Raw genomic sequence first — 13,269 nt, 5'->3', positions numbered from 1 at the left:
TTGCAAAGTACGTGTATTGTAATTGATGTGTTCTCATGACTTTAATAATCCTGCAAAACTTTTGTATATATTCATCACAGATCTTGTTTCTTTAAGCCAGGATTAAGAGTATAACAGAACTAAAACTTGAAAACAGCACATAGAATACCGAGTTCAGTATGAAGACAGTGTTGGTGAGGAAGCCATGATAAAATGTCAGAACTTCTCAATATAATTTTCTGGGCTTACTGTACAAGTAAGCAAGTTTTCTAAGCTGTTTATAAAGTAGCTGGTTGGGGTTATAAAATTTAAACTTTTTTATAGGTAGCTACATACATTTAATAACATCTAAATGAATCATAAAACAGTGGGATGTGGTTATAGTATTTGTTTTGCAAGTAGCTAGACATTTAATGGCTTAACCCAAATTAATATAGATTCAACAGTTCCATGTAGCTCATTTTGTACATTAAATTTGGATCCTGTTATTTTGTGGCAAGTGTTTTTAGGTCTACAAGTTGTCTGGTGGCATCTTTAGGATAAGTATAGGACCATATCATCTGCAAACAGGGATGTATGCCTCTTCCTTTCCTATTTGCATCAATTTCTTTCTCTTTTCTTACAACTCTGGACAACAGTTCTAGCACTACACTGAGTAGGAATAGAGGGAGTAATAAGTCCTTGTCTTATTCCTGGTTTCTGGGGAAATGCTTTGTCTTTCCCCTAGACACAGTGCTGGCTACAGGGTTATCATACACAGCCTGGAATGTGAGGGTGTATATTCCTTTTCTTTCTGGTTGCCTCGGGGCTTTCATCAGGAAGGGATGTGGGAGTCTGTCAAAGGCTTTTCCTGTGTCTATTGAGACAATCATATGATCTTTGTCCCTCCTTTATTTATGCTTGTGTTCTGTTTATGGCATACAACAGACACACAGATGAGTGGAATAGAAGGCCCAGAAATAAGCCCATGAAGCTGTAGCCACATACTTGATGATGAAAAAAAAATGTATGTTGCAAAAAAGTCTGCTCAACAAGTAATGTTAAAACTGGTTAAAACTGGATATGTGTATGTTGAAGACGGGAGCTAGATCTCTTTTTCCCTTCCTCCCTCCCTCCCTCCCTCCCTGTCTCTGTACATAAACCAATTCAAAATGGATCAGAGACCTTAATGTAAGTCCTGAAACTCTGAAACTATAGGGGGGGGGGCGGGGGGCAGGGGAAGGCGGGGAAGAGGGGAAATAGGGAAATCAGTTCAAGACACAGGTACAAGAAACTGTATCTCTAATGGGACTTAAATATGAGCAAGCAATGACCAATGGGAAGTTCAAAAGCTTGAGCACATCAAACAATTATCAGAATGGTGAGGGAATGGGAGAAAATTGTTCATCTGACAAGGGATTTATATCCAGAATCTATGAAGAACTCAGGAAATTAAATGCCAAAAGAAAAAATATAATCCAAATTAACAAATGGGCAAAGGAATCATAGATTTCAAAAGAAGTACACATTGACAGAAAACAGGTGAAGAAATATTCTCTGCCCTTACCCACTAGGGAAATGCAAAGCACATCACAGGTGGTCTGCTTTACCCAGTCAGAATGACAATCGTTATGGAAACAAAACCAGAGGAGGATGGGAGTGAGATATAAATTAGTCCAGCTTCTGCAGAAATGAGTATGAAACTTCCTTGAGGAACTAAAACCAGAACTACCTTATATCCCGCTACACCACCCTTGGGTCATGCATCGGAAGGAGAGGAAATTAACACGTGATACCAACACCACCTGCCATGCCCCATGTCCCAGCTCTGCCCACAGTAGCTAATGGCAGAATCAGCCTAGGTACCCCAACCACCAACAAATGGACAAAGAAACAATGGTACATGCATACAATGGACTTCTAATACTCCACAGAGAAGAATTATGCCAATTGCAGGAAACTGAACAGAATTGGACACTATGATGTTAAAACAATCCAGAGTCAGAATGACAAATACCACGTGGTCTCTCTCCTATGAGTCTAGATCCATAAACACAAACAAGCAGACAGGAACCTGAACAGAGGCAGGGAGACCAGTGGGGGAGGGGAGAGGGAAGGAAGAGGGAACAAGGACTAAGTACATTGTACACATGTATGGAAATGTGATCATGAAGTCCATTTCTCTCCACAATAAATTAGGAAGGTAGAAAGAGAAAAGGAAAGAAGAAAGAGAGAAGAGAATGGATGGTGAGAGGGAAAGAGGAGAGAGAGAGAAAATGAAGAAAGTTGGAAGGGGAGGAGAGAGAGAGATGTGACAGGGAGGGAGGGAGGGCTAGGAGAGAGAGAGAGAGAGAGAGAGAGAGAGAGAGAGAGAGAGAGAGAGAGAGAGAGAGAGAGAGAGAGAGAGAGAGAGGAGAGGAGAGGAAAGACAGACACCAGAGCCCCCTTCTGGTCTCTTCCCTCGGCCTCAGGACCTGGAGAAGGTCTCCATCTACAGGCCAGGATGAGAGAACTCAACAAGAACCAATTATGCTTGCAGGATAATGACTATATGTCTGAGCCAGACATTGTGATGGTAACTGGGGCTGACAATAAATTACTAAACAGTTCAATACCAAAAGAATCTTTCCTATGGTTCTTTTACATTCACCCTCCATTTCTTAAGATTTCAAAATGTTATACAAATGAAGTTTTACAGTATGTAACTTTTTGACCTTGTTTATTTTCCATTCAGCATTATTTCCTGAGGTTCATACAAATTAATATGCATATGAAGTGGTTCTCCTTTTATTGCTGACTATTTCTCCAAGGTGTATTTATAACCCATGGCTGTTGCTTCCAGTATCTAGTTATTACACACAGAGCCATGATGAACATGGTTTTGTGAACCTAAGTTACGTTATCAGAAAACAACAAACCAGCCAACCACGGTTTTTATCTCATTTGATTTTTAATGTCATTAATAGTGATTTCGTTTTCAAAGCAGCAAATAATTACAGACAACACACTGCAGAGATGGTGCCTGCTCTCTGCTTTTCAGGCCACCGCTGTAACTACATAAGGAGAGAAGCCTAGGTTCATAATGTTTCATTTAAAAATCAGTCATGTGACTAACCAGCAAACAGCAATAATTAGATTTATGACAGAAACAGTATGCTTAGAATGGATCTGTCAGAATTTGAACCTCCTTGAGGGGGAAAAAATGGAAGCTATGTCCTTTGTCCTTTGGAAAGAAACTGAGAAATGCCCACAGATGCAGCCTGCTGCTGGCAACGTATCTCTCCAAAACATCAACATACCAAGAGTGTCACACTGTATCTGCGACCACTTTTCAACTTCCTTGTTCTTCCCCAGTTTGTGAAGATAGATGTCTACATTATTCAGAAATTAAATTTTTTTCCTTCAATTGTGACAGAGGTGAAGGAGGTGGTCATTTTCAACCAAGTTATAAGATATAACTTGTCTGGTAAAGTGCTTTTCAAAGAGAAGTACCCACTAGAAGAATAAAGTGCAATGTGTTAAGTAATTTAAATAGTGCAAAGTTGCTATTTATATACAGTATACGTGCCAAGTCCAAATGAAGTTGGAGCATATCCACCCCGCTAAGCTAGAGAGAACAATGGGAAAGTACGGGCGTGCAGGTGGGAGTGTTTTGGTCTATCCCTGTGTACGTGTGACTGCCTAAGTGTGGATTCTCTGCTTGATAGCCTCAGCCGATGTCTGAAACTGCTCTCCTGGAATTTGAAAACATCGACACCTTTATGCATCTCCACTTGAATAATCAATATGCAATTCCATTTCAAAAAGCGGGGGGAAGCATTAAGCTTGTAATAATGGCTGAGCGATTTCAGCCTGCCTATCCTGCAAGGCAGGAACTTGACTGGGAATGAAATGTTTAATGAAAATCACAAAAAACACAATCACTATCATGATGCCAAGAGAGACCCCTATGAAATAAGGGTATGACTCCTCTTGCTCATATGCTCCCGGTTTGTCAGTACCAAGGAGGAGTGTGGTGGTCTGTGTGTAAGGAATGGCTTTGGGAGCTGCGGACCTGAGCAGATCCTGGACATTCCTGAATGATCCATTGTGTGGCATAGCGGTGATATTGAGGAGGTGGCACAGCAGTGGGTACAGATCTGTGGAGTTCATGGCTTCTTTTGTGAAATTCTTTCTGAAGGCAGGACCGTGGGCTAAAAATATTGGATGCATTTCTGCTAATGCATTATCGTAACCATGGTTGCCTACTGTGAAGAGAAAACGCATGAACAAGTTAGCCAATTGGATGGCGTGAGAAGGGAAATAACCTGTTGAATGGTTAGGCTCTGAACTGTACAACACCGATCTTATCTAATTTGACTTAAAGACGGAATAATCTTCAACATCCTCTGCTGTTGTCAACCCCACAATTCACTTCAACAAGTGGAAGGTCAAATTGTCGCAATCTTTGTTATAGGCCAACACTACCTTAACCAAGAGAGCAGAGGACAGGGCAAAGCCAGGCCACGACAGGCATAAAAGAGAGTGAACTGTTTTTGTTTGGTGGCCAGCTGGCCAACTGATGGGCAGCAAATGCTATTTGGTACACATTGTGTCTGAGTATTGTTCTAGAGATAAAGGTGCTTCCTTTTTAATCATGAAACCAAAGCTGTAATGACTAATCAAAGGGCAAAACAACACATGGAGAAAAACAAAAAACATCACCAAAAATCAAACCTTCAGTTGGAGCTCCAGTCCACTACTAAAAACCAAAGGTCAGGACTTGTGGATGGTTGAAAAACCTTGAGTTTGGAGGCTCAGATCAGATTCCAGCTTAGCATCCTGTGTTTTAGTGCCTTCTGACATGTGTATCAAGGGACACAAAACTAAAGGGTGAAAGCTGCATGACGTAAGCATGAATGCTCAGCATAACATCAGGAGATGAGAGAAGGAAGCTATGAGTGCTAAGATAGTGACCTAAGAAAACTGGCAGGCTGCACTGTATGTCTGACTTGCGAATTCCACTCTAAAAATCTAACTCTGCCACAAGGAAATAGGCTGCAAGAACTCAAACACAGAAAACGACCATAGCCTACAGCAGTTTCTCTGAAAGTCATGAACTGGGGTGTCACCTCTGAGTAACCTGAAGCCTATCTAGTTGATCCATCTTACGAAGTGATTTTAAATGCCACGGTTCAAGTCCACATAATGCTGAACTTACATATAGTACTAATTATCTTCCAGAGTACTATGCTGATCTAGCCAATTAATTGATCATCATGTGAAGAAAGATGCTGTTAAGGAATTCATAACTGAGTGAAAGGCTGCTGAGCTCATTCTATGAGAGTGGGGATCGATACTTTCAGTCATGAAGGCAAAGATAATTCTTTCATGTAACACATTGTATTATTAGAAGATCAGATTGAAAATGAAATGGTAACCACTCATTTAAGATCTTTCCCACAAACAGGGATTTTGTTTTGGAGTGGTGGCCTCTGCCACTTGATTCTGTAGACAGTATTTAATCATGAAGCCTGGAGGCCAAGGCTTGCACACTGAAGTGTGTAAGACTACAGGGGGAGGGAGGAGGGGGGAGATGGCCCTGTGAAGACTGCTAAGCCCCACCCTTTCTATTCAAAAGGACTGGTTTGGGCCCAAGAATTCATCTCTCATATTCCTCCGTGAGTGAGAAATTGCTGGGTCAGGGGGCACACTTTGAGAACCTCTGTTGTTGGAGTTTAGGGCTTAATTAATGGGTGGATGGATCACTGGCTGAGGACTCCAAATAATCTTTAATTATTTGCTGAATCGATGAGCCTAAGGTGCTGCAGCAACAGGAACACTGCTGTGGTTTTCTGTGTCACAGATAAAGACGAGCAACCTATTGCATAATTATGGTTCACAAAAACCAGAATTCCTACAGAGCCTCCTTAAATTTACACTCGCAAATCTCCTCAAAGATGGTATCTTCCTGCGAGCAGTTCCTCTAACATATGAGCTACCTGTACAGTACAGGAACAAGAACACAGAGAGGCAGCAATTATTCCCATTTATGAAAGGCTTTCTGAAAACACGTTCCCTGATGGGATTAAATACTTGTTTACAGATCACCATCTGTTGGTACAAACTTATAGTCGCAAGAGACCATGTACCTATACACATATGCTATTACGAGTCACAAATATACCACAGATGTCATTGCCATGCAATTACTTTTCTTTAAGTCAATAAACATGATCAGTTGGGAGCCCAAGGCTACCTAAAGGGACATTTTTGTACATCAATCTTTTAATTATTATTTTGCAGTGCTGGGAATCAGACCCAGGACCTGTCTGTCTCATGCTAGGCTAGGGCTCCACTACTGAGCTACATCCTCAGCCCTGTACAATTCTTATCTATCATCTACCTATCTATCAAGGATCAAGAAGCGTATCTAAAAAAAAACCACTTGTCGGTAGTTAAGTGTTGATACAATGTTGTTCCTTCAACATTTAAGTAACAGAAACCATCAGTAAGTAAACTGCTGTATGATCCACAGCCGCCATGTTAGCAAAAAGCGATGCAGAATGGGAAGAAATACTATGACATACTCACACAGAAAGTCATCTGACTTATTCTGTAAAATATACCACCCTTCGTCAGCCACTGCTATGATGGGCTGGATGCGTTCGTTGCGTGTGTAGTGCCACCTCTTGGGAATCTCCTCTTTTTTGTAAACTGTAAGGTTAGGATGAGCATCAGCTAGCGCTTCATAGACTTCGTCAAATTTACCTAAAGACAAGAGAGGAGAGAGAGAGAAGCACTGAGTGCAAAGCTCTTCTCAGCTAAGGACAACCGACAGCATTTTCCTTGCTGACAAAGAAATGCCAGCAAAAGCTGAGCAGGAGATGTAGCCAGCTTCCAGAAACTCCGCCCCCTCGGAGAAAAGAATCTTGAGCCTTAAATAAATTCACCTTACAGAATGAAGAGAAGGCCTTTTCTAGAGCCAGACATACCTGCTATCTAGTTCCAAGGCGTAAGTGCACGCACACATGGGTGCACCTGCACACACACACACACACATGCCAGCACTTGTTCTAATTAGTGACACTAAGTGCACTACAGCAATACCCAAACAAAAACAAAGAGCTAGGTCACATAGCTGGCAGTTACAATTTTAGAGATAGAATCTCCAGACATAAAACGTGTAAGTAGAGGGTGGGGCCTGGAGGTAGAAAACAATTTGAGGACTGAGGCACTGCAGAAGAACTCCCTGGGATTGTAAATGTATTTCCCCTGGGGACTGTCTTTAAACACTTTGCTTGTTTCTCTAATCATTTGTTGGGGTTTGGGCCATCAGCCCTACCCAACACCTCAAACTGAGAACACCACTGCAGACCAATCATGGTGGCTCATGATTGTAATTTCAGCTACCTGGAAGGTGTAGAGAGGAAGGCAAAAAATTATCTCAATCACTAACAACTGTGAGACCCTATTTGAAAGATAATCTAAAAGCGCAAAGGACTTGCCTAGCAAAGCCCTAGTTCAAACTACAGTAATCAAGAAAAAAAAAAAATCCACAATACAAGTCTAGTTATATAAGGCAAATGATGGGCTACTCAGATATTTTTCAACAAGATAAGACTTGTGTGTAGGCACACACGCATGCATGTTTTAACATTTCTCCGTTTCAGATGATTCTCCTATTCCCCATATGAGGGAGAGGATTCTCCTTTGTAAGATATTCCAGCTTTTAAAAATCTGTTCTCTCGTATCTAAGACAACTTCCATAGGTGATAAAATAAAAACTCTGAAGAACAGCCTGAGTCACACTGGCCACTTCTCTGGTGACCTCAGGGTATTAAACATTTACCTATCTTTAAAATGGAGCCAAAAAAGGTACTGGTGGCTCACACCTATAATCCTAGCAACTCAGGAGGCTGAGATTCAAGGATAACAACCCAGGAAGAAAAATCTGTGAGACCCTTATCTGCAATTAACCAACAAAAAGCCAGCAATGGAGCTGTGGCTCAAGTGGCAGAGGTCTAGCCTTGAGCAAATAAGCTAATGGAGGGTACCCACACCCTCAGTTTAAGTCTCAGAATCAACAATAAATAAATAAATTGGAACCAATACGAATTGTGGCAGGCTGGTATGAGGAGTCCATCAGAGGTCTATTTGAAGTATTGGTATTATTTTCCCCCAACTTATAAATAAAAGAATTAATCTCGGGCACACAAAAGCTCTTTCTCTTCCATAAATCCACTGTTGTCCTATTTAAGCAATTAAGGGTCTAATGAAGGCATCAGGACTGCCAAGAAAAACTCTAAAATAATTGTATTCAAATTTCCTGTCTCTATCTCAACTTCTCTGCCCAGCCAAGTCGTAGTTTTGATCATATTCTATAACTCCAAAATGAATAAAGCCTACTGGGAAAAAATATGCAGAAAGAATAAATTTTAACATTCTAGGGGGGGAAAAAAGAATTAAGAGTCTGAGAAAATATATGTTTTTGTTGTTATTTAATTCTTAAAACCCAAGACACTACCATGACACAAGCAAGTGTACTTTAAAGTCATAGAAAGAAAAGTGCCCTGATCTAGCTTCAGATCAGCACCCAGGACAGCCTTACCTTCTTTTGGCAAGATGGCAGCTACAGGAGACTGGTCAATCAGCGTATAGTGGTCTTTATCCAGGTACTGGTCAAGCTCTATGACGCGATCTTCAGAACACTGGGTCATTCCGTGATCGCTCGTGATAATCAGGTTCACGACATTCCACAGCTTTGCCTTTTTCAGCATCTGGATGAGATACCCTAGCTTGTCGTCAATATCTGCAATCACAGGTCCCATGAGTGGACTGTCAGGGCCCAAGTGATGGCCCATGTCATCTGGGTCCTCCCAGTAGAGAAGCCCCAAGTTTATGGGCTTTTCTGCTGTGAACCATTCGATGATTTTGGCAACTCTATCTTCAAAGGAAACAGACTCATTGTAAGGCATGTAGTGAGTGGCAAAGCTCTTGTGTATTTTCACATCTGTCCCAGGCCACATGGCTGAACCAGTAGCATGCCCCGCCCTCTGATTTGTGATCCAAATTGGTGTCGCTTCTTCCCAAAACTCAGAATCATAAATATTCATGTGATCCAAGGAGAAAGATTTGTTCAGAATAGGGTCAAACATGTCATTGGCAACAATCCCATGACTCTCTGCGAAGAGGCCAGTGACCATTGTGTAATGGTTGGGGTAGGTCTTTGTAATAAAAATATTACTGACTTGCTTTACGTGAACACCAGACTTCATCATGTAATGAAAATGGGGCGTTGGAACTTTATATAAGTAATCCCAACGGAATCCATCGAAGGAAACGAGGAGAACCTTATGCTGATCTGGCTGGAGAGAAAATGTCGTTGAAAGAGTTAATGTGGCAAGTGCCAGGGACACAGCCAGAGGCTTTGAAGTCATTTTCAAGACACTCGATCAGTTCCAGGTAAGATAATCTGTAGAACACACATAAAGATGATGATGGTAATTAGTAACTTTATTTTGTATTCTTTGCCTCAAACTGACAGTGATAATGCTTGTGATATCCAGCAACATCATAACTCACAACCTGGGAGAATTAGCAGAATGCTCTCATCAAACAAGAGACTAAGCCTACAAGTGTAACAGAGCTAAGAAAATTTAGTTGCATTTTCAAAAACTGAGTTTCCAAGAACCCACCAAAATATTCTTCAAAGGAATTATTTAAATGACCTCTCCAACAGCATTTCAAAACAGGATTTCAAAAACCATCTGCATACAACCTTGAAAGATACCTATAACCATACTTATCATTATGGCTACAACAGCTATAGATATTTAACAAGGAAGTATCACTAGCAAATCCAATAATGGTATTTTCTAAGAAAAAATGAAAAACAGCACATACACACACTTCTGTTTTCAAAGACAATCCCTATAATTTAGCCTGTCATAGTCAAAGGCATTGATTTGAACTGAACTTGGTTGCTTAAAGTGAAATAAACTGTGGTTGTCAAATACAAATGTGGGCTTTAATTTGTATTCCTGCATTAATAATGACCAAATCATAACTTTCTGTACACTGAACAATTAGCTTCAGGAATAGTTACAAATAGTAATGACAAATAACCTTCCTAATGTTACAATAAACCAAGTTAATCTTGTCAATCAATGATAAGGATTCAAGTTCTTTGGATCAAGGTTGTGGGGGATTTTAAAAATGTAAACGTATTTCCAAAAGTTTTTATTCTACTCAAGAAAGCTAACATAAGGCAGTGTGAATGAATAATCATAGGTTTTTAACTGTGATTTCACTAAAATTAGATAGTACTTACACTAAAATTGTTTCAGGTATTGGTCTCAAGATAATGATTCATAACTTAAAGCTACTTCAACATATATATATATAGATGTATGTATGTATATTGGTTTTTTTCCAATTCTGTAAGCAAAACAGTTGCAATACACCGGGCTCTGATGGGTCACACCTGTAACCCTGGCTACTGATGGAGGAGACTGAGATCTGAGGATCACAGTTTGAAGCCTGCCCGGGGAGAAAATGTCAGTGAAACCTTAGCGCCACCTGAAATGGAGCTGTGGCTCAAGTGGCGCAGCATGATCAACCCTGCAGGTACACACACACACGCAGGTACACACACACACACACACACACACACACACAATTTTTTTTTTAAAGTTAAAAATTGGGACAATAGGAATGTATTTATTCACGTGTGGCTGAGGGTGGCGAATAGGCTCTGGCGCTCTCTCTTCTTCCTCCCCCGTTTCTTCCCATCCCAACTTCCTAACACAAAGAAAGCCATTATCCACCCAACGTACTTCAGGGAAATCTCATTTTTCCTCCATTTTCCTCCATTCCCCCTAATGAATTCAGGAACTGAAGCCCCAAACAGCTGTTTTCCTGAGTCAGTGCGGCCTAAACGTCGCAGATGCTCGACCACACCAATAATCACATTACCGCACAGAAGACACCCCGCAATTAGATGCAGGGGTGGGGTGGGGGGAGTGGGGGAGGGCAGGGGTTTCTTTCTGTTCCACGCAGAGGCTGCGGGAAGCCCAGAAATCCCCAGACCTGGGTCTCGGCTCCCCAGGTTTGGCCGGGCTGCTGTCCAGCCCCCGTCCCAGCCCCGCACCCCGAGGTCGGGCGGGGCGACGCAGGCCTAGGCGGGGAGGGGTCCTGGGAGGCAGCGCCCGACTCCTCCACCTGAACCCCCGGCCACCGTGGAGCGGGGGGCGCGGCCTAGGCAGCGTGGCCCCCACTTCCCAGGCCTCGGGCCCGCGGGAGCTCCGGGGCCGCTCAGGGCCGTGACCAGGTGCGGGGATGGCTTTGGGGGGGCGCCGGGAAGCCGCGCGGGGTTCCCCCCCCCCGTTCCCGCCCCGCCTTGCCGCTTACCCTGACAGCGATCCCGCCAACCCGCACCTGCTGCGAGCACCGGGGAGCGCTCACGGCGGGAGCTGGGGGCGCCCCGAACCCGCGGCCGCTCACCTGCGCGCAGCTCCGCGCACGGCACCTGACCCGCGTCGCTCCCGCGCCCGGCGCCCGCGCTCCCATTGGCTGCGGCGGGAGGGTCGCCGAGGAGGGCGGGCCGAGCAGAAGGCCGGGAGGCTGGCAGTGGCTGCGCCGCCCGTCAATCAGCGGGAATGGGGGCGGGCGGGCGCCGGAGGGTTTGGAGCCCTGGGGGCCACCTGCAGGCCCAGCGCGGGCCCGGGCCTCTCGCGAGCCCTCGGGTTAATGGTTTACTTAGCAGTTTACGGTATTATTTTTAATTCTATTGCATGATCTGTTTCAAAGAACTGGTTTTCTGCTTCTCAGAGATGTATTACGAAAACTGGGTCTCTTCTGCCTGTACTCTACACATTCACTCAAGCAGCAAGGTTTATGAAGTGTCTCTCCAATGCGAAGCAATGAAAGCACTGAGCAACAGCCCCAAGGGCAGCAGGTGCCTCCTGCCTGTCACCCCAGCTGCATAGGAGGCTGACAGCTGAGGACCACAGTTCGAAGCCAGTGCTGGCAGGAAAGTCGTGAGACTCTTATCTCCAACTAACCACCAAACAAACCAACACACAGAAGTGGAGCTGTGGCTCAAGTGGCTTTGAGCAAAAATGCTCAGGGACAGGGACAGTGCCCAGGCCCTGAGCTCACCCCCCCTCCCCCAGCACAAATTGTATAACTCTTACCCAGAAGGGGTTTACATTCTTATAGTGGGAGGAAGAAGGATGTGGCAGAAATGACCTTCTCCACTGGGGGAACTGATACTGATATATAGATTCTTTGAGGCAGGGTCTCACTAGGAAGCTCAGGCTGACCTTGAACCTGCCTCACCCGGGCTGGCATTACTTGCATGTGTCAGGTTTTGTTCAAAGCTACTTTCATTGTCTGATATGTCCCAAGTTCCCTTCCACCTTGTCAAGTTTCAATTTTTGCTCATAGTCTTTGCTCTGGGGAGTACATAAACATCCAAGGATGTAGATGAGATTTTTGGATTGCTGTTTGTTTTTTCCTCGGAAAAGGAGGGATATTCTGGTGCTTTGCATCTGAAATGATGTATTAATTGAATGAACTCTGTAGTCCAGTGTTCCAGGATTTTGCCACTTAAGCCTCAAGGGATCTGGGTATTACACTGAGCAGTCACACCTGAAAATTCTCAGACTGAACCAATTGGGATTATGTTAATTTGCCTCTGGAAAGAATTACTGAATCTATGCTGCTGATTCCTGTGGGCTTTGGGCATGGCTTCTAGCTTTGTTTCCAAATACACATTAAAGCTAAAATCTGATTTCTCTTTCCAGAAATCTTTCATATCTGTGGTTATTAGTAATTCTGTTTTTTTCTATTCCTAAACTCTAGTGAATTAATATTTTTCACTTTTTTTGCCATTAATGATATTTTTAGGCTTGAAGAAGTCTGGACCAGTGTATAAGCTGCCAATTTGACCAACTACATTTATCGTAAAGTATACAAACAGCATTGAGCTAGTTTGAAAGGCTTTGCCTATCTGCTGAATTCCCATTCCTGATTCACCCTGTAATGGAAAGTGATATCTGCTTAGTTTTCTCTGATGTAAATTTCAACCTCTAATTAGCTAGTGAAAGCATATCAGTTCCAGTGGCATGGGCTCCTGCCTGGAATTCATATCCCCTGTCTGATGTCTTGGAGCTGTAAAATGCACAGACATCCCAGTGAGCGACATCTTGTAATGAAATGAGACAAAGATCCCAGTGAGAGCCTTTTCTTTCTCAGCTCCAAACATTGCTACCTTCTTGGGTCCTATCATCCCATGGGGCATTTGGGCACTTGGCCATGTCCTTCTGT

At 43.1% G+C, this 13,269-nt stretch overlaps 1 protein-coding gene across 2 annotated transcripts; it reads right to left on the bottom strand.

Annotated features, from left to right (window-relative positions):
* Positions 1–2,889: 2,889 nt before the first annotated feature.
* Positions 2,890–11,498, bottom strand: Enpp5 (ectonucleotide pyrophosphatase/phosphodiesterase family member 5). 2 transcript variants are annotated; one of them, XM_070023607.1, is made up of 4 exons: positions 11,443–11,498; positions 8,549–9,412; positions 6,532–6,708; positions 2,890–4,205 (listed from the first exon to the last, which is right to left on the bottom strand). In XM_070023607.1, the coding sequence occupies exons 2-4, from the start codon at positions 9,375–9,377 to the stop codon at positions 3,778–3,780; spliced, it is 1,434 nt and encodes a 477-aa protein (XP_069879708.1). In that variant the 5' UTR covers positions 9,378–9,412; positions 11,443–11,498; the 3' UTR covers positions 2,890–3,777. The 2 variants fall into 2 exon arrangements, with proteins under 2 accessions (XP_069879708.1, XP_069879707.1); XM_070023606.1 differs by lacking the exon at positions 11,443–11,498 and adding an exon at positions 11,350–11,436.
* Between the last annotated feature and the right edge of the window lie 1,771 nt (positions 11,499–13,269).

This window comes from Dipodomys merriami, unplaced genomic scaffold (assembly GCF_024711535.1).
Source record: "Dipodomys merriami isolate MVZ:Mamm:240054 unplaced genomic scaffold, mDipMer1.0.p SCAF_16, whole genome shotgun sequence".
NCBI lineage: Eukaryota > Metazoa > Chordata > Mammalia > Rodentia > Heteromyidae > Dipodomys > Dipodomys merriami.
Note: the sequence above shows the minus strand (reverse complement) of the source record. Positions and strands in the feature narration are given on the sequence as shown.